This window comes from Alosa sapidissima, chromosome 10 (genome assembly GCF_018492685.1).
Source record: "Alosa sapidissima isolate fAloSap1 chromosome 10, fAloSap1.pri, whole genome shotgun sequence".
In the NCBI taxonomy this organism is placed as follows: Eukaryota; Metazoa; Chordata; class Actinopteri; order Clupeiformes; family Clupeidae; genus Alosa; species Alosa sapidissima.
Genome location: NC_055966.1, coordinates 8,723,401 through 8,745,643, shown reverse-complemented (window position 1 = coordinate 8,745,643; position 22,243 = coordinate 8,723,401). Strand labels below are relative to the sequence as shown.

General features: G+C 44.3%; 1 protein-coding gene across 1 annotated transcript in view; it reads left to right on the top strand.

The window, feature by feature from the left end:
• Positions 1-2,990: 2,990 nt before the first annotated feature.
• sv2a (synaptic vesicle glycoprotein 2A) overlaps positions 2,991-22,243 on the top strand; it is a 33,153-nt gene continuing 13,900 nt past the window's right edge. Inside the window, exons 1-2 of the mRNA XM_042107899.1 lie at positions 2,991-3,193; positions 16,807-17,632. Coding sequence (XP_041963833.1) covers positions 17,041-17,632 — 592 coding nt within the window. The 5' untranslated portion in view covers positions 2,991-3,193; positions 16,807-17,040. The remainder of the gene's footprint in view (positions 3,194-16,806; positions 17,633-22,243) is intronic.

Here is a 22,243-nt window from a genome sequence, read left to right as displayed (position 1 = left end):
CTGAAATAAAACCATGCCAATCTCTAGGTATGGTGACGGGTATGTGATAAGGGGCTATTTTAATTCCAAAGGACAGGGGAACTTCCATGAAATCCATGAAATAACTGGCCTTTAAAAATAAAAATCTACCTGTCTCTATGGGAAATTAACATAGGGGTTCATAGCCTATACAATACTTATGCCTATTGTATTTTAAAGAAGAACATTTATTTATTTACGATACATTATTCATTCACAAAGAAAATTGGTGTCCTTAAAGGTTAGATTTTTCCTCAATTTTTTAATTAAGGCATTAAGATCAATTTCCAAAATTGCTCTTTTTAGTCAAGCATAGGTTCACATACTTTTTCTTGCCACTGTAAAGGCCTCGCCTCTAGAATTTGACATGGAAGTGCATTATACATCCAAAAGATGAAAACATTTGAGAATTTAATCTAATTTAACATAATTACAGAGAGCAAGATCTCAAGATTGAAAGCCATTATTCTGTGTTGCATTAATCCCACACATCATTTGGCCATCCTTTTCAACTCACATCACTATAAAATCCCATAAAAACGGACAAAAATCACAGCTCCCAATGCATTTCTATGGAGCCGTGAGCTGAAGTTGACGGAGTAGGCCTATGTCTGCCTGCGTGGAGCTACTGGACTGCCATTGGCTCATCGATGGTCAATTTTCAATTATTTATCGGCCATTATAATTGCTGATACAGATAGTTTGGAAAATGCCTAATAGCTCTAATCTACTCCATCCCCTACACTTACAACTTTTGTGTATGCTTGTATGTGCCTGCCTGTATGTGTGTGTGTGTGTGTGTGTGCCTGTGTTTATGTGCGTGCGTGTACGTGAGTGTGTTTGTGTGTGAGTGTGTGCGTGCCTGTTTATGTGTGTGTTTGTGTGTGTCCAGGTTGGTGTGTGTTGATGTGTGTGTGTGTGCATGCGTGTGTGTCTGTGCGTGTGGATGTGAGTGTGTGTGCTTACGTGTGTGTGTATGTGTGCATGTGTGTGTGCACATATGTGTTTATATGTGTGCGTGTGTGTGTATTTGTGAGAGAGAGAGACAGATAGTTTGGAAAATGCCTAATAGCTCTAATCTACTCCATCCCCTACACTTACAACTTTTGTGTATGCTTGTATGTGCCTGCCTGTATGTGTGTGTGTGTGTGTGTGTGCCTGTGTTTATGAGACTGAGAGACAGTCCTGCCTTGTAGCCCCTTTCCTCATCATCCTCTACCAGCAACTCTTCGCTCAGCGTAGCTAAAAAGTGGGGCTACTACATGCCCACCAAGTTTCATCTGCCCCGGTGTTTTGGTGTCCCGGGTATCGTTGACCAAACATGTAGGAAGTTGAAAAAAAAAAAACTTTGACAATCCCTATATGACCGCTACGCTAGCTACCCTAGCGGCAGTCATAATAAGTGGTAAGCCTCACTAAAACAAGATCTGCGTGCCTTTTTGTTTTGCTAGATGAAGGTTTACCAACTCTGAGCTCACTTACCCTGGTTTGCAGTAATGTTTTTTTTGTAAGGGCAGGCCTAACTTTAAGGTCTAACTGTGTGTGTGTGTGTGTGTGTGTGTAGGTGCAACATGCTGGGAGACCACAGTAAGCTGTAACAACAGGTCAGACCACTCATGTTCCAGTGTGCATTAAGAACAGTAGCGTCTGTGTTTGCTATGTTTGCTGCACATCTGAAACGATTTGGTAAGACCTTAATGCACAAATTTAAGTAAAATTTCACTTCTGTCTATGGAAGCAGTAAAGTTCGGAAACGGCAGTCAATGGTGGTCCCTTTCCAGATGGACCTGCAGAGCAAAAGTCATATTTGCTAACAGGTTCGTCTGGAGGCCCAGGCAAATCAATAAAAGCACCCATTTTGTATTCTCAGTTGATAATATTCAATTAACTTTCATATTAAAATAGTTTAGTTTTAAGTTCTATATTTTCTAAGGCTATAAACTTTACTGAAAGACCTCTTGGGGTCTACCCTGTGGCATTTTTCTCATCAAATGTTCTCTTTCCTGCCTCATTAGACCTCCTGTGGCGATAAACCCATGGTGTTTTGTTCGAACCTTCACAGCCTACTGGCTTTGTCTCATTATTGATTGTGCCGACTAATATCAAAGTTTTAATGCCTATACTTTGCCCCATACAATCACACTCAATCCCAGCCAGTGGTTTTCAAATGACCCCTCAATGAGCTGAATGGGGTTTTATGGAAGCTGTAGAATACCATTGTACCCACTGCTAATGCACATCAGTCTTTCAATGCTAATACTTTGCACTACATTGTGCTCAATAGATGTGAATTCAATTTTGTTGGGGAAAAAACACTAAATCACTGTTACTGCAGCCTCTCATTGGGAGAGGACATGGTTTGTTCCAACTCTCCACATTTTGCCATCTCAGTGCTGCTGACATTAATGCATGGGCTATTTGATTGATGCAGGGAGTTACTTGTAAAATGCTACATATAAGCAGGCATACAGCCGGAAATAAGATAGATCAGTTTCTCAGAACTTGCCTATTGGTGTAATTAAGTATGGTGTTTCTTTGGCGCATTCTCTTCATGGGAAGATGGAGCATGCCAGGAACACCATTTATTTTTTCACAGCGAGCCTGAGCACGAGCTAGAGCACGTGTGAGCAGAATGCTGTCGTGCACAGATCATTGCACATACGTAGGGTATGTCCTTAAATGGTGCATATGTGCAGAACCTTACATTCATTTAAGACAAACTGACTTATGGTGTCATCCACACGGGTGGTGCATGTGCGTGTTGTCTATGGAAAACAACCGCTCCCCTGTGTCTCTGAGCAGATTTCTACAAAACAACATTTAGGGAGAGGGTGATTTAGTAAAGGTCACCTCGTTTTTGCTATCCAGCCCACCGGACCTCATGTCCTCCGTAGTTTAACGGCAGGAACCCCCTCTCCAAAGCGAATGGTGTACGCTGGAGCAGCGCGCACGGAGGAGAGAGGAGGGGGGATGCTCGGAGGAGGAGAATACTGTGTAGTAGGGTTGCACTCTCCCTCACGTCAATCGCGTTCACATCATAGGGTTAAGCAAAACCCGTCCAGACATCCCTACCATTTTAAATCGCGCATCTCAAATATCATTTTGAGACAATTCAACGCATAAAGATAGACACTGTTTTGGGGTAAAAGATAAAGAGGACGACTTACACACCAAGGTAAGTGACATGTTGTCCATTTAATCGAATGGAGCTTGGGAAGGCTAATTATGATCATCTATTTATGAGCTTATCACGGATTAAAACATATTTGTTTGGTCTACAGTGGAAAGATTATTGCTGCATTAGAACCCCCAGGCGTGTTCCATCCGCAGCTACATTTGCTTTTCTTAAAGATAAAAATAGACTAGGCTACATGTATCGTCATTACGTCGTCATGAAAACGATGTGTTCCTTGTATAATTGAATGTAACACAGTATAGCAAAGAAGCCATTTTGGCCGATGATGACAAATGTATGACTTTGGAGTTCGACAATGTGTAATATAGGGCCAATGGGGAATGTAGCTTACTACTGCAAACATACCACCTCGCGCCGACAGCTGCTGTGTACTGTGGTAATTTTGCAGGTGCTGACAGATTTATCTGCAGTTTCCACTTCTGTGTTATTTCACACTGACTGTTGAGTTACATGTTAAGAAACTGTACGGCTTTGTGGCCACAGAATTCTCCATAATTAATGTTTTATTCAGATTAACGTCCAAGAAAGCCTCGCCCATTCACCTTAGTGTGCGATTGGCAGTGATGCTTGGGGTGGAATACATTATGCTTGACTTGACGGTAATATTCCTTTCCTGACACACGACGCACGATATGGGTAATGTTTGAAGACGGATTTGCAATTGGAAAATAAAACTCGATTTACTGCAGTTCTTTGTAAATGTGAATGTCATGTTGCCTATTCACGGATGTAATCTGCAGGGAACAATGTGACCTTGCAGCAGTCACGAAGACTACAACTTGCTGTAGACGGACGTTCCTATTTCAACGTCATCATACAGGGGGATTGGGCAAATGAGAGGTGTTCTTATGCGACTGTAAATATCCTATGCGTTAGATCTAAATATACAGATAATGGTATTAGATCACGTGGTCTTATCAGCTGGACCTGATGTTAAGGCCCGGTCATATTTCTTTCGTTTTGGACGTTTGGTGATGACATAGGTTGTACATTGTACATTTTCATATCTTATTATAATTTCACACATGTGAATATATTAAATCTGTCGTCAACGTCGAAGGGATGAGCCGTGGTACTATGTGAAGTTGTGAAGGCCTCTTTTACTGTTCCTCTATTGCACGTCACCTCCTTATTAGTACGGTTTATGAATGAGAAGTTGAAACTCAGAATACAGACAAGAGAGGATATTTGATAAATATCCTGTGTGAATTCTGTACATGTCATGTATTTCTGTTGATAATCTGTTTTTTTTTCTGATGTTTGCTGATGCAGGGCATCACTAAACATAGCCACACTCCCAATGGAACAAGCCTTTGTTTATGAATGATTTCCCATCACATGAACACTACATAATTGAATCACTTAACATTCTAACAATTAAAGGGACAAGCATTGAAAGGGTGAGTTGTGGACAAAGGACAATGAACATTGATATTGTTTTTTTTATCCGTCCCATAATCAGCTAATTATCCTTCAGTTGCATCATTGTCTATGTTTATGTTTCATTTATGTAGACATTTATATTAGTTGGCTATAGATTTTCTCAGATTTTCTTTTGGTTCATCATTATAGAGCAATTCCTTGTTGAATTGACAGCAGATATTAATCCTACCCCAGTGATGTCAGTCATTCACACCCTTCCATTTGAGTTTTCCATGATTTTCAAATATGGCTCCTCCCCTCAAAGGATGCTGCTGGTTTTGAATGGAACCCTCAAAGGATGCTACTGGTGTTGAATGGAACCTTTGAGCACGTTGACTACTTGGCAAGAGGGGAGCGAGCTCGCTGATTAGATCAATATTTGTTTGGACACGTTGCTCTCTCTGCCACCCTCATCTGATTGCTTTCGCCAGCCTACGAGGCCTTAATGGTACTAAGCAACAAGTCAAGAATGACAGTTTAATGAATGGAACGGGACAATGCTTTGCTGTAACAACATATTAATGTGTGTCTTAATCAAAGCTTTTGTCACTTTTTAGATTGGTCCTGGTTATCTGTGAATTCGAAGGAGCTGTTAGTTTCAGTAGTGGTTATGACTAGCATAGATCAACTTCGATCAAGCAAGCTCTGCCTGATTTGTTCTTCTTTTGTGCTAAGGGATACATGCTTAACTTGCAATGAACAGCTAGTCGGCCTCTCATATTTCGCCAATCAGTGTCTGCAAGAACCAGCCATGACGAACTAGCCGAAGCCCTTTCATGTTGAGCAACCATATTATCCACTTACTCTACAGTACACCATGCATGGGGGAAAAGATGTTGCTGGAGCGAAGGGAGACTTAGGGTGGTGGGGGAAGCCACATCATTGCGCAGTAGCTGCATAGTGCGTCGACATAGATGTCTGCATACCCTAGCAACATAATCTCTCAGCCAGTAATCCCTGCGGTATAGTCAGTGTCTTTTGGGAGAGAATGCTTCTAAGCACCATAATAAGCTGTGAGGTTGGTTTATTATGTTGAGAGGATGGTTAGGGAAGGTTGTATTCAACACTCTTGTGTTAACCTGTTGACAAGGACTCCTTGTAGAATCTCAGTAGGCTACTAAGACTAGTTGGATGTAACATCAGTCAAAGCTCCCGTAGAAGACAAATTAGTATTCAAATCACATTTCCTATTGTGTTTGTGTGTTATGATCCGTAACTCACATTTTTATATCAATTTAACCCATTCTGGCTTTTCAGTAATTCTTTGCTTTTTCTTCTTAATTTCCATCAACCAAGAACCTGTTGTTATGGTAATCAGAAGGCAAATAATTTTTTCCGTTTTTCTCCTCCCCCCAGTAATGTATTTCTATTCCCATGGTCGAATGGCACACTCATCCAACTAATTTCAGAGGCGCTAGCCACGCAGTGCAGCAAATGGATGCGGAGTGGCAAGTCCTCTCCTCCTCTCCGAGTGGATGTGAAGGCGGTGGACCGCTCAAGTGTGACCATGGTGACAGTGCACACTGAAAGATTTGTTACAGGGGTAACGTGACTCATAGTGGGCTTGTCCTTTCCACAGAGGCGGCTCCAGGCTCTCTCCGTGTGTACCTAATGGTTGGACCACCAGCCTCTCTCCCTTCGTCCGTCCTCCCTCCATCTCTCTCTCTCTCTCTCTCTTTCATGTCTAACTCTCCAAGTCCAGCCATGTTTTTGTTCTGTCCTTACAGAACGTTTCACCATCTCTCAGTGTGATGAATGGGAAGTGAAAATGGTGCCAAGGTCACATTGGCAGTAGTACTTCGCCATCTCCTGCATCAGCATTCAACATTTTGAGTGTCCAAATTGCAGGGCCTGTTATGTTGCAAATGTACAGCTGTGCTTGCGCTCGAGTGAATGTTGGAGTTTGTGTTTTTTAGAGAGAGAGGAAAAATGGGAAATACATGGGAAGTATTCTTCTTCACTCCAAACATTACATCTGATATGAAATGATTTAGAATAACAAGTTAGAGCACGTGTGCTTGTGAGTTTCCGGTCCTTGTTCTTGATTGCCATTGGTTAGTTTCTCCCTGGCTGCTTTGCCCTCTGTCTCTGGGTTAGGTTGTTTGTAATACTTGAAAAGGCTGTTTAAAGACAACCCCTGAGATTCCCCAGGGACATCCTTGTTGCTGTTGATCTCCTTGTCTGCCTGCCCTGTATAGAGCAAGCCCCTTCTCTCTACCAAATGCAGAAAACATCCGACCAACAGCTGCCTTGGTTGATTTTTTGGAGTATACAAATAATTGTGTTTTCTTGTGATCTTGTGACGAGGCACAGATGCAATTCCCATTTCTCAGATTATATTTAGAAACCTTTTCACTCAATTTGAAAAATGTGTGCTAGTGGCTTGTCACTCATGGCATATTCTTTTCCTATTGGTGGTGAGAGTGAAAGTCACCGCCCCCTGGCCTCTCCTCCTTGCGTCCTTTTGCTTCCTGTGCACGGATCCCCTGAGGAATGGATGGGTGGATGGCACTGTGGAGGCCATTTTACCCTGTGCCACCACTCACATCCAGTCTGTCTGTAGATCAATGTCAGAAAGGACACAAGATAAGGAATCAATTAGAGGGAATTAAGGTGGAGCCTTGCTGACAGTTTGTGGAGATAACATCATCAGGAACAATTGCTACGTGTCCAGTCGAGTTGGAGGGGAAATGTGAGGGAAATGGTCATTAAATGATCATTAATGGTCAATCCACCTGTTTGTTGGATTTGCAGTCTAGAAACATGTGTAAATCCTGCAAGGATTTAGACTCTAATTTCTGTATGAGGAAACATGCCATTTCAGCCATTTTGTATGTGTAATGTGGAAACTACAAATGGTCTGTTTAATTCTGTCATAATCAGCACATCAACATTCAGTGTTTTTTCAGTTGTCTGTACTACCAGCTGATATATGGCTATAGCATTTTCAGCTTGATACTCTTTACCATGAAAGAATAGAATGGCTGATTTCCAGGCAAATATGTACTCAGCTATTTAGTATGATAATGTCTGTGACTACAAGCTGTGGTCTCAATCGAAGAAAAAAACCCCTACACTCAGATCAATGATATTAGAGAGTTAAAATAAATAAAAATAAATTCACAAATAATTTTGTGTATTACTATATTCACAAATGTAAAAAAATGAATTATTTGTCAGACTGCTCTTCATTCTCCAAGATGGCAGATCTTCCGGGCCAGCTCTCCTGAGTGTGTGTGTGTGTGTGTGGAAGGCTGGTCAATGTCACAGGAGCCCACACACTATTGGCACATTGTCCTGCTCTGTTTGAAGCGAGCCCCGCAGGGGCTAGTCAACAAACACCTACGCTAGTCCAACACAATCTCTGTGCACACAGCGCAGCACGCTGAATGCTTTTATTAGTCCCCACTAAAATGAAAACGACACTCTTTAGGCACCAACCAGCGTGAAGGTGTGTCCCTCAAGCCTTTTCCCGCCCGTAGACCTGTGATTTTTAAAGTCTCTTTGTGCAGCACAGTAAATAACTTCCTCCTCTAAAACACTGGATGCCGTTAACAGAAGCCATAGCTTTGCTAATACAAATGAGTGAAAACCATGGTGTGCAAGTTAGTGGCTATTTTTTGCCCTGCCACTTGTGAGCCATGAGTCATAGCAGAAACTAGTTGGAACTTATAGATTATAGAGCTATATTTCTGCAAATCACAGGAATAGGAGAAACTTAATACCCTACTGAGTGGAAAGGCTGAAAAAAGGATTTTGGCCCAGTCTTCTGTCCTCTCCAGGCTGAATGGGCTGCTCGATTGATGCCTGTGACCAGCATTGATCACCCATCAATACCTACTCTGAAGTGGCCCGGTGAATTGTGTAATTGAAGAGCAGAGCTGTTATGGTCATTAGTGATCAGTCTTTCACAGTGCCGCGATGTAAGTTAAATGGCGTTCTCGTTGAGGGAGCCAGGTGAAACAATGGTTAACGCTGAGTAAATTTCATCAGGGCTCTCTGTCACAGGGTTGATTGAGCTGCTCAGAATGCCTGGATAAATCAAGCCGTGAACCGCAGATTGCTTTCCTTAATGCTCCTCTGAAAATGGATATTGCTGTGTGACTGGGCCATCTGCAAGCTTCGCTGGACATCGACACAGTCTTGATGAGCTTCTGGGGAGCTGGCCCGGGCCACACCCTACGCCAGTGGAGGGGCTGATTGCTGGGACACTGGCTGTATTTTGGTGTGGCAGGTGTATATGGATGGTGGGCATCAGATGGTTCGTATGATGATAATGATCATTGCCGATGCAGGCGTGAACAGGAGGGGAGGGGTGTTGGTGAGTGATTCACCAGAATTGCTAATAGGATGCAGCTCTTTTCAGATGTGCCACCAGATCCGGTTGAGGCCTAAGCTTTCTTTCTTTCCATTTTCAAAGCCTCTCCCTGGAAAATATGGCATGCCAGCCAGCAAGTCAGAGATACTCTTATCAAGCATGATGCTAAGCCAGTTGGTACAACTGGTAATTTTGACACTATTTCCTTTAGCCATTAACAGTGGTTAAGGTTGTATTTGCTCTACATCCCTCTGTGTGATTAGCAGAGCACATATGCATGTATGGCATGGAGGATTAGCTATCCCGATCAGCTGGCTTGTGACATAACACTGGCAGACTGCAGTAAATAAGGCACGTTTTGTTTATCGGATTACCCGGCGTTAGCTGCATCAGATCACCATATTGGACAGGGACGGGAGCGAAGCTTATGACATCCTCAGTCAGTAAACAGAGGTTTATTTTTCCAGTCAACCACTGGGCCTCTGTCGAGGAAATAAACTTTGAACGCAGACCAAATATTGAACGGTGGGATTTCCAGCAAGTCCTGGCCCAGTCAGAGAGAGAGAGAGAGAGAGAGTGCATGATGTACGGGGGAGAACAAACTGGGGCTGCATTTGTTTGTGTAAATTGGGCTGCTCCGACTGGCTGCAAATGAACCTGGCTGCTATCCGTCACTGCGGCCCATTACTGTCAGTCTGTCAGGGCTCTGTCTTCTGACGTGACCTGACCTGCAAATGGGCCGTTCTGTGGTGTTTCATAGTCACTTCGTGGCACATGTTCATTAATATTATGGACAATGACTAGGCACTGGCAGGATATGTTGCCTTCTGGTAAAATTTACGTCAGTCTGGCCACTCAGGCACAATGTGTGCAAAAGCATTGCAATGCAAGAATAACCAGCATCTGTGCAAGTTCAGCCCAGCCCTGTAATAAATATGAAATATGTCCATTTGTGTACAGGAAAGTGGGGTAAGATGACCTATTATTTCACTAGAATCAAGGCAATATGAGACGGTGATAAAACAAATGGCTACAACAGTTCAAGTAAGTGCTATCATCAGTTAATACCTTAGTAGTGTGCCTACAAAATATGGTTCAAAATGGTTCAACTTGGCCTATGCCAGGGATTACATTGATCAAGCTGACAGGGGAAGATGAAGTATAAAAATATAAAAAACCCTTTAAACCTTTTTATATGAGACTGATGTAACCAGACGTGGCAAAAAGGCAAAACAGTATGCTCATCACGTTATCTTCCTCCTTCCATAGCAAGATAACAATATAGAATGTTGATTAAATTCAGGGTCACATGACAACATTTTGTAAGGTTGCCCAAATACAGGTGTATCACTTCCAAGATCGCCTTACCCCTCCACTATGTACTGAGCGGAAGTGAACCGTGAAAGTGTTTATTTGCAGAAAACAGAAAGGTTTGTGTCGTGGAAAGGAATTCCTCAAACCGAATATCTCAGAACAGACAGAGAGGTTATTTCAAGGTTTTCTCCTCAAGGGCTGTGATTTTGTACAGAAGGAATTTGAGATTTTGTTTTCCTCTCTCAGACTGATGACTGATTTATTCCCATGAGCTGCAGCTCAGCAAGAGTCTTTGATTTTTCTCAGTATTTCTGCTGTAGTGACTCTAAATTGCCTCCCCGTCTTTAACCGCTGAGATGCTGCTCTGTTTTGGCTGGTCTGGCAGTCAGCTGTTTTACATGCAATTATTTCACCTGTCTTGACTCTTAAAAGGACCTGAATCTGTCTCTGAGAGATTTAGTCTCGGACGTAAATAGCAGTCCATAGTCACCCCCTCAGAGAGCCCCATCCACTGTTCCAGCATGAAAGATGCAAAACAGTTGATTATTTGAGCAAATCCTGCCAACACTTTCCCCAGTTGAGTGTGCTCTTTTCTCTCTCCACTGTTTAGACTTTGATGGGGATATAAAACACCTGCATGCAATAAATATCCAGTTAATGGTGTAGGGGATATCTGAGGTACTTAGAATTAAGCTGTGAAGTTAAATACCGGTGTGTAACTAAGATGCATTTTGTGATGATTTAAATACTCAAATTATATTAACTGACTTTTGCAATGATGTGAAAGTAGCTCGGTAGCCTGTCCTCAGAGATCCAACACAACCTTAATGAATAAGTGTACTTTAAGCTCACTTGGAAAATGCATTTAAAGTACACTTTTACATTTATTCATTTATACTGTGCTTTTATCCAAAGCAGCTTACAAATGAGGACTGACATTCAAGCTCCAGCGCATGAGGAGTCCTTAAGGAGGAGAGTATCAATAAATACTACCGGCAGAGTGCTTGCTGTAGTTGCCTCAGTGTACCCGTTGTAGATCTCTGCTCCCAATAGAATCATCTCAGTAATGCAAACTGAGTTGCGTAATTGAGCCTTTCATCACCTGTAATAGGAGCTGTGTGCCGGCGCCACCCAGGATGTTCTCTTCCACTTATTACAAATAGGCTTTCAATTAGAGACGCCATTTGGTGGTTCTTGGTTCTTTTATTTGCAAGCCTCCTTTCTCCGAGCGTTTTTGGCACCTTAGGACAGGAACTGTTTTGTGCTTATAAGATTGAGGAATCTGTAGGGAATCAGTTCACTTGGCCACTTGGTTTTATTAAGCATGGTGCCACATGCATGATGTAAACACAGCTATGGAAGGTTTGTGCAAGAGAAAAAGCCATAGAGAGCAACATAGTGCACAACTCTACAAAGAGACATAAGAATGCTGAACATAAGACATTGTGGGTTACAATTCAATATATTGTGATTTTATTGTGATATTGTGAAGGGCTGAGCTACACCAGGTGCATAACTGAAGCGTTCCGTTCGCGTTGCGTCTGCTGCAACAATTAGCTTCCATTGTAATCAATGGAAGTATCTACACCAGACGTGACAGTGGGGCGTACGTTTGAAAAAAATAGACCATTCATCTAAAATGGATTTTACGCGTCGCGAACGGAACGAGTGAATAGACAAAAAATGTTGTTGGATGGATGGATTGATATGATATGCGTCTTACTATCTAAGCTTGTACATCTCCTTTTGCACACAATACCCATTTGAAATCTTCTACTGTCGTTTAGGACCTACTTCACTATTAGACAGAAATTGGTAATCATCTGATATGACCAATCATCTGACAATCATCATTAGGTAACACAAATGTGGTAAACAATATAAATGATGTCTCCAAAATGTAACATTCTGGAGAGGATGACTTAACATTTTATGTAAGGTGCATTTTTATGAACAGCCAAAGCATTGGATGGATTTACATACACATTGTTTTTACACTAATAGTAATAACTTCTCTTCTCACTCTCAGTACACCTCTCCTTTGATATCTATAATGTTGCCATGCTATGATGACACCCAAACCAGTCAATGGACTCTGCAGGGGCCCCCTTATGAGAGAATAGATTGCATCACTTGTTTACTGCAGCTGGAATATGTCCTGATCCTGCTCTAATTGAAACGTAAGAGTCCCTGCACAGTCTCAAGGGTTCCAGGCGGAGTCGTTATTAGATGAGAGGCATCATAAAGCATGGAAGGTTAAGACAGCCTCTTGTCCCTTAAGATGGCTTGTCTAACAGAGAGAGACCTGAGCTGATGTGGTGGTGTTGACAAGAACATTTTTAATATCTTATTGTATGTTGTCTTATTCCCAATTTTTGTCTTTAATGTCTGTCAATATTTGTCAAGCTTTTGACCAGTGGAACAGAAGATTTGTGGAGAAATTGTCAGAAATATTTCCTGTGTACAGAAATGGGCATTGCCCTAAATCAGCTGTTTGCACCGGACAAACATAAAAAGGTTGACATTAGAAATATGAAATAATCTTGCCTCTTGTCTTTTGCCAATAGGTATGAACATATCTGAGTACAATACACCTTCTGTAGCTGTGACAGTGGAGTGTCATAAAGACATACGGACGTGCTGTGAAGGCAAGATTCTCACCAGTAAATGAAAATGGGTTTCTTGGTAGCTGTGCTAAACTCTAATGTAGTGAGGCAGGCAGTACCTCAGAGACCTGAGCGCTTGTCCTGCGTTCGGTGGCAGTGAAGCATGTCCTCATCTCGCTCTAATTGAAATGTAAAAGCTACACATATTCCTTCCTTGCAGACTCGTGTACAGGGAAAAGGTGCTGTGAAGCAGGAGTTGTTAAGCACACCACGGGGTAAAGACAGCACTGTCTCCTCAAAGTTGCCTCTCTTTTTAAATGACCTGCGTGTTCAGCTAGCAGATGGCCGCTAGAATTTGCAGGTCCTTTTCAACACCTTTTACCAGAAAACAAATAGTGTGTGAATAGGTACCCAAAGAGGTACCCATGGGATGGTATATTTCAGACACAAGTCCTCTTAGGAATTCCAAACTGTTTTATGCAGAATATACTGTATAACTGATTAGTTATGGTTTTTATGGTAGTGAGGATAATCAGCTTCAGCCTCCACCCCCATCATCACCCTCCCTTAAGCTCTATTATCTGTCTAAATCTGGGCGCCCACAGCAGCTAGCATCTGTGTTCACAAACGGCCACAGATAACAGCAGTTGTCTTTCTTCAACGGTATCCCTCTCTGTTGTTTTATGCCTCTGTGTGTCCTTTTAGGGCCTAATCTACACGGCACTGGAAATCCCTTTTCAAGCTCTTAGCTGGTGCAGTGAGTGCTTGCTGAGCTGAATGAACGAGAGGAGCTCGATTGTCTTTTTTCTTCCTCCCCTCCCCTTCCTCCTTTCCCTTTTTTCTTCGGTCCAGCGGAGGAAGCTCGCGTTAATGGCCGGGGTTTTCAAAGCAGTAGCCTGGGGATTTGCTGGCCCACAAGGGGCCTGGGATTTGAATCAGCTCGGAAGTTGCATTTCTCAGGGCTTTTGGTGGACTGTGCATCACTTTTTCTACCAGTGTATTAACAACTTGAGACCTAGCACCAAATAAGATATAAAGCTATGGCATGGTGAATGTAAATGCTATTCGACTTTGAAAGGCACATTTGCATTCATGCATTAAGCAGACACTTTTATCCAAAAATGAGAAATAACATTCAAATACCATTAGCGTTTACTGATACACTTTCATCTTCTTTCATCTGCTATTTCTAATTTGTTTCTGATTTTCATATTAATTTTCAACTTGGCTGCCAGATCAAAGAGACATCATCAAAATGGTGTCACAGAAAAGGGTGCAATTTTCCACCAATTAGATGTTTTGTGCCTTGATCAGTGTTGAGACCATGCACCTTATATATCTCATTCTATATGTACTAGACCTACAACAAATTATTATGATTATGATTATCGATTGTAGGGCTGCATACTCTATAGACCCCCTTTTTGTCTGGCAAGATTGGAATGGTTGAGAAAAAGATTTTTTCCACGTCATATAGCTCACCACATTTTATTTTAGCTTTGCATGATGTGTGATGGGCTGATGGAAAATCCTTGCCAGTAGTGAAGCTCCGTTTGCCACATCTCATTCAGTTTATTTTTTTAACCAATTAGGTAAATAGTGGTAGTGATCAAAGAGCATTTGAATGAGACACAATGGGAGTAATTGCTCCTGTTGTTTTGACCTGAACGAGCAGAGAGAGATACCATAGATACCACTAGTTACTTAGCAACTTTCTACCTGACCTGCACTGATGTTGACATTGATGTCTGTTGATACTTTATTTTCTAAAGGTTATTTGCTGCCCTAACCACTGCTTCTTCCTGTGGATTCCAGGACGTTATTTGTGCACATAGTGTCTTGTTACTAAGGAATAATGTTTGTCAGGAGCAACCTGTGTGGTCAGTATAGAGTCCTCTCCGGTAAGCGGCTGTGTCTTGAGGGCACTTGAGGGAGGAGCTTGACCTCTAATGGACACTGAGTCACTGCTAGCTCTCTTGCTCTTCTGCGAGCGACACAGTCCAAGATGGTCCTGTTGAGTACTGTGCCTGCATGCATTCCATGCTCTTAAATGATTTCAATGATGATGATGATATTAGTATGCTCGTGGGTATGGTGAGGGAGATCATTTGTTAGTATAATGGACAACTTAATAATCAATGTATTGGACCAGTGATCATTTGGTGTAACGGTTGATTCTGGGAAGAAAGATTTGAAGAGGAATTGGAGTGAGGGGAGTAGAATTTAAGGCGCAAGGAAATGAATGTGTTCAAGCCGCTGGATTTAGAGGTTCACACCAAACAGTGGACACACGTGGGCAAATACAACAAGAGAGGTTTGACATCAAACCCTAGAGCATTTGTTACCTTTTGTATATCTATAAAAGGAAACATTTCTCAAAAATGTCCAATGGGTCTTTTGGCAGCAGGGCTTTTCTGTTGACCGGTGCCTCCTTGGGTCCACAGATCTGTTAGCCCAGTCCAACCTGACCAAGACATCAACATTACTTGGTGTCCATGCTCAGGGTGTAGACAAGCTGGTAAGGCATCTGTGCGTACTGTGTAATAATCTGCAGTCTGCACTAATAAGTAGTTTGCATTTTAAAAATCCATTTGATAGTTGATACGCTTAATTGATAGTTGATAGGCTATGCTCCCTGGCAAAAAAAGAATGATTTTTTTTGTGTGTTTCTGTTTTCTATTTTCTCACTTTTATACACAGAGAGGCATTTATAGACTGTTGGTGTTTCTGGATGATTTGGCCTAGTCGTAGGACTGGTGTTTTTGAAGTGAGCCAGTAGATGAGCATTCAGAACATGAACAGATGATGTGATGTGAGTGGTGTGTTCTCTGTGGCAACTCGAGTATCTCAACAATGCCGCGTTCCACCACCGCGAGGCTGAATGGGAGTGCTGCAAAGAGCCTCACCCCTGTGGCGTCGCGTCGCCACTTCCTTGAGTGCCTCGCGGTCAAAGGATCCGTCGAGACGGAGATTGGATGGAGACGGAAGGTGAAGAGATGGCAGACGCAGACGGCAGTTTGCCCCAGTGACAGGTTCTTCTTTCTGGACGGAAAATACAACAAAGATTTCCTCAACGAAAAAGCAATTATCTCTCAACACCACTAACACAGCAGCTGAGAGACAGGGAAAGAGGGGGAGAGAGAGAGGAAAGGAGGGTCGAGAAAGTGGTTGTCCGTGTTTGGTTTACAGAAGGAGTACCGTAAAATGGCTCTCTGCTCCTCGACTGATTTTATGCCGCAAAAGGGCTCCTTTGTAAGGAGAAAGAGAGAGAGAGAGAAGGAGAGTGATATTTCAAAGTGTCACTGCGCATTAAGGCTGCTGCCTCCAAGATATTATCGATGTTGGTTAATTATGCATTGTGTTATTAATGCCGTTATTGGAATCCTCACTAATATCGTTATTTCATTTCAGACGTCAGGGCATAATAGCGCAAAGATTTCCACCAGAGCCGATATAATTACATGCCCATTAGAAAAGGGCCTCTGTTGTCTGTGTTCCCTCGAGGTGTTTAATTCAGGTTGGCAGGCATAGAGAATGTCAGGCCACCTGTGGAGACCTATGGGCACCATTCAGAGGCATTTTCTTCCTCTCGGTTCTCCACGTCAAATACAAGACCAAAATAACTGGCCATTTTCAGATTGACTTCATCTCAGCCACGTCACATTTTGATATAGATTTACAGAGCACAGTAGACTTTAGCAATATTGTGAAGTCTGCCACTGCTTGTAGAACAGTGTCCTGTAAGCACAAAGTATTTTACTGAACAGAACCTTTAGGTCATTCTCATGCATAACAGGATAGCTGTACATGTCTGATACTGATAACCAATAAGGTACTATAGATCGCTCATGTTTGAAAGGTTAGTTGTACACATGCCCAGTGTACTGATTGCAGTAGCTCAACATGTATGTGTTCTCTTGTCTTTCCTACAGACTGCATTCCAGCAGGTGTGGAGTGAAAAAAACCCCATCTGGAACCGGCAGCTGTCCATGGTGCTGAAGCTCTAACACGGCAGTGTGCACATACATGCCAACGGCTCACTCTTGACACCAGGTCCCCTGTAGCTGCTTTACACAGACACACACACACGCACACACACTCACACACACACACATCCCCACACATCGTCTTACAGTGAAACAACAGCTCCGACCACACACGCCAAGATGGATGAGGGGTACAGAGACCGGACGGCCTTCATAAAAGGTGCCAAGGACATCGCCAAAGAGGTGAAGCGCCACGCCGGCAAGAAGGTGGGCCGCCACGTGGACAAGGTGGCCGACGAGTACACCAAGCGCTCGTACGCGCGTTTCGAGGAGGAGGACGATGATGACGACTATCCCCAGCAGGCGCAGGACGGCTCATATTACCGTAGCAACAGCCGCGCCAACGACGAAGAGGGCCACAGTGACTCGACGGAGGGCCATGACGAGGACGACGAAATCTACGAGGGCGAGTACCAGGGCATCCCGCGCGCCGACTCCTCGGGCAAGGCCGACGGGCAGACTGACCAGGCGCAGGCCCAGTTCCGGGACTTGACACAGTACGAGGCCGAGCGGCGCAAGGACCAGGAAGAGCTGGCCCAGCAGTATGAGACCATCCTGCAGGAGTGCGGCCATGGGCGCTTTCAGTGGACGCTGTACTTCGTGCTGGGCTTGGCACTCATGGCCGACGGCGTGGAGATCTTTGTGGTGGGCTTCGTGCTGCCCAGCGCTGAGAAGGACATGTGTCTCTCGGAACCCAACAAAGGCATGCTGGGTAAGTACATGGGTAGAAATGCCCCTAAGTATAAAGTTCAATGAAAGAGAAACTCACACATAATTTATTGCTGATGCCAGAAAACATACCCTTAATTAATCAAAATGCATTGAAAATATAACATCTAATTGAGTGCTACCAGGTGAAGTAACTGGTAAATCTGAACTCTGAACTGAGCCATAATCAGACTTCATGCCCAGCTTTTCTTGTTTAGTGATAATTCAGTTCCTTTGATATATGTTGCTGTGGAACAAATATGGAGATTGATTTGGTTAGTTTTCTGACTTTTTTTTTTAGAGACAAATCAGAAGTGAGTACTTGATTACTTAAATGTAAAAATAATCATGATCTGTTTTACTGAAGGCTTTTGGCTTTTAACTGTTAAACTGATTTTTTTCCCCCATCTGGGTTCACCTCATATGAAAGTCATTGCTTCAAATGAAGGGCTGCCCCCATATTACGTAATGAAGTCCTCTCACGTCCAGTGCCGTGTTTTGAGATGCCATGGTAGCATGTGATAGTGAGCAGCTTGCTCGTGGGATAGCCTACCCTCCCAGGAGGTGAAGGTCCATTCAGATTTCACGCCTTGAACACCATCTGCCCCGGCTGGACCCAGCAAGGGCGGCGGCCCCCCTCAGCTCTTTATCAGCATTGTACAGCACCCTGGTGCGAGCCACACGCTGGCCGTAGTGGGTAAGGGGATGAGGAATGGGATGCTGGGCCGCTGGTAGCGTAGTGGCTAAGCTAAACTGCTAGCTAGCGTGCTGTAGCCAGATAAGTTGTGGGTTCAATTCTCAGCTGTCACCGTTATGCCCTTTAATGGTTTGTGAATGATTTCAGAACTTGTTTTGTATCAGCATCTGTCAAAAAACACATCTCATGTGGCATCTAAACGGGCGTTTCTAAGAATGTCTGACTTGTCACAGCAGGTAAGGTCAGTGAAATTGGGTTGATTTCAGCAGAACACTACAGTATCTGTCAATCAAAATATGGAGAAAAAAATGCCCTAAAAATGTGTTCAAAACAGTGGGATTATTGTATGACATCTTCAACAGAGTCTGCTGTGAGGAGTGGCATATGTGAATGCTCAGAGCGAATGCCATGCAACACGTTTGTGACGTAGGCGTGACTCATGTGATGTGTGATACAGGCAGCTGACAAGACTGTGCTCCTTCACGTGTGAAAGAGAGGCCGAGAGATGGAGGAGGAAGAAAGCACGTGTGAAAGAGAGGCCGAGAGATGGAGGAGGCAGAAAGCACGTGTGAAAAAGAGGCCGAGAGATGGAGGAGGAAGAAAGCACGTGTGAAAAAGAGGCCGAGAGATGGAGGAGGCAGAAAGCGCGTGTGAAAAAGAGGTTGAGAGATGGCGGAGGAAGGAAGAGTGTGTTTGTTTATGCAGGCCCACGGCACAGAGCTCCCTAATGTGGATGTGTGTGTTTGTCTCACACTTTCTCCGTTTGTGGGGAGGTACGAGAGAGGGAGAGAGAGAGAGTGAGAGAGAGAGGGAGATAGAGAGAGAGAGAGAGAGAGAGAGGAAGAATGAGAGAGATGTGTCTTTGAATCCCTGCAGTGTCTTTCTTCCCAGTGTAAATCCTGCATTTACGGGTGCAGTTGTCTGGGGCTATAGCTGTGTGAGTGTTTAGTATGATCATGTGTGTATTGTACATCAAATGTGTGATTGTTTGTGTTCATGTATTGCATGTGTAGGAGGGGAAGTATGCATATGACCAGCCTGTGTATGTATGTGTGTGTGTGTGTGTGTGTGTGTGTGTGTGTGTGTGTGTGTGTGTGTGTGTGTGTGTGTGTGTGTGTTTGTCTATCTGTCTGTGTCTGTGTCTGTGTATGTGTGTGTGTGTATGTCTGTCTATCTGTCTGTGTCTGTGTCTCTGTGTGTGTGTGTGTGTGTGTTTGTGTGTGTGTGTGTGTGTGTGTGTGTGTATGTGTGTGTGTGTGTGAGAGAGAGAGAGAGAGAGAGAGAGAGAGTTTGTGTGTGTGGTTGGTGTGTGTGTGTGTGTGTGTGTGTGTGTTTGTGTGTGTGGGTGCGTGCATGCGTGTGTGCATGTGTGTGATCCCTGGTCACCATGATGCATTGCTGGCCATCAGCGAGCTGGGCCCTTGGTCTCTCCCTGTTACACAACACGCCTGACTCATGCTGGAGTGCCTTGCTGCCTGCCCGCCTGCCTGCCTCGCGCACTCCACTTGCCTCCACTGGGTCCTAGTGCCCCCTTTCTCCCCTTCCCCCTCCCCTCTGTCACCTGGGATGGTGCCTCTGCTGCAAATACATGCACGCACACACACACACACACACACACACACACACACACACACACACACACACACACAAAGATACACACAGAAACACACACAGAAACACACACACACACAGCTGCAGTCTGGGCGCTCGCTCATGCATGCTCGCCTCTTTCACATGAGCCTCTCCAATCACATTGGGCTGCATGTCTGTGTGGGACGTAATTGCCTGCAGAATTGTTATGCTGGCTGCACCCAGTGGTAAACCCCTTCATGCTGCTGCAGCGGCGCCCAGAATATCAGACGCTGCGCCACATCAGGAGTGAGAGAAGGACAGACAGACACACAGAGAGAATGAGAGAGAGAGAGAGAAAGAGAGAGAGAGAGAAGGGGGGGGATTTCAGAAATCAAGGACTGCTGGAACACCGCTGAGTTCTGGTGGTGCCATTGGAATGCAAGGCATAACCTGCAGAAGCCATGGGCAGAAATGACCAGCCCTGTTCTCTGTGGCTCGCCTATCAGACTAGCCTGGCCACATGGTGTGGCTAACTCTCTGAAAGATAGACTGAGAAGCCTGCTTGGTTCCAAATTTGATTCAAAAGATTAAAACAGCCGCTGCTTCACCATTCAATTCTGCCGCTTGCCATCATGTGTAGAGCTCAGATACGGTATGTGATTTATAGGGAGACGGGGTCCCCTAGGTTTAATAAAAAACCTGTTATTGTTATCTCTCACACTCACACAGTAACGGACTCGCTCGCCTGCCTGCTCTTCAGGCTCTGCACCTGTCTATGTGAGATGAGCTGTGCTGCCAAGATGTGAAGGTGACAGGATGCTTGCGTTTCAGCGCTCTGCTCTCTGACGAGCGCAGTGACGGAGGCAAAGATGGAGGGATGGATGCAGGGAGGGAGGGAGGGAAAATGAGGAGGGGAGTGGAGAGGCTGTGGCAGAACAGCGTGAGGATTTGGCTTTTTTTACATTAGCGGTGTGAATGATGGAGAGAGAAAGAAAGAGAGAGAGAGATGGTGTCAGAGTAGAGGGCTTGTAGAGGCAGCCGCCTAGAGAACACCCAGTGGTTCCTCATCCATGACCGAACCGCCAGCCGGCCCCGCCACCCCATCCATGCTCCCTGTTCTCTGTTCTCTGCTCTGACGCAAAAGGGTCGCACTCTCTCACAGAAAGAAGGGGGTTGGGGGGTGGGGTGATGTGCTGCTGGCCGCTATAAATAGCCCCCCCCCCCCCACTCCACTCCCCCTCTCCCTCAGCCCTGGAGCCTCCTGTCACAGTGCAGAACAATCATGGACAGACCCTCCCCCCGTTTCCTACCTCTCTCTCTCTCTCTCCCTCTCTCTCTCTCCCTCTATTCTTATCTTCATTGCTCTCTCTCTCCCTCGGGGACAGAGAGAAATATTTATATATTTATTTATATATTTATATCTCTCTCATATATATATACTACTGTCTTTTTCTTCTCTCTGTTTCCTTTTTTTCTCTCTCTCACTCTCTCACACACAGAGGGAGAGAGTGTGTGAATGCGTGTATGTGTATGTGTGTGTGTGTGTGTGTGTGTGTGTGTGTGTGACGTAGAGCTCAGCTGCCCGTGGGCCCCTGCCCTTCCTCTGAGATTCCCTCAGCAACACATGCTCCAACATGGCCGCCACACATCCTCACAGTGAGCACTTCACTTCCGCTCCAGCACCCAGCTGCTCCCACCACTCCTCTCTCCTCATTCATATGGAGCTCTCCTTCACAGCCACCACAGTGCTCTATGCAGTCTCCTCTCTCCTCATTCATATGGAGCTCTCCTTCACAGCCACCACAGTGCTCTATGCAGTCTCCAGTATTCTGTGTGCAGTATGTATAGCATGTTTTTGGCAGTGGTGTCAAATTTCTGCCTTGTATTTGCTCAAACCATTCACTACATCAGCTGATTCCAATTAGTACAACTCCAATGCCAGATGGATCAACTAATTAGTGAAATTACCTATGTTAGATGCTCAGGTAGAACCAATACATGGTAGGACGCCAGACTTTTACACCTGAGGTTGGTATTTTCAACTGCTGCTATCTCTTTACAGCATGGGGTGTATGTAGTGTCTTTAGTGTGCTGCCGTTGCTGGTCTGCTCTGTTGCTGGCTTCCCTGCACTGTACTGAGGCGTGCCGAAAGACAGCATGAAATCAATCAGAGTTTCCAGCTCAGGCTGACAGCGATGAGGAGGTAGAGGGATAGTGTTTAGTGGCTGAAACGTGGCCTTGCTGCTAAGTCAGTCCATTAGAGCAACTGCCGATGGCGGGCGAGGTGTCCGTGAGGTTAATTTGACAGCAGATAGGAAGTGCTGAGGGGATTGAGGATCAGCACCT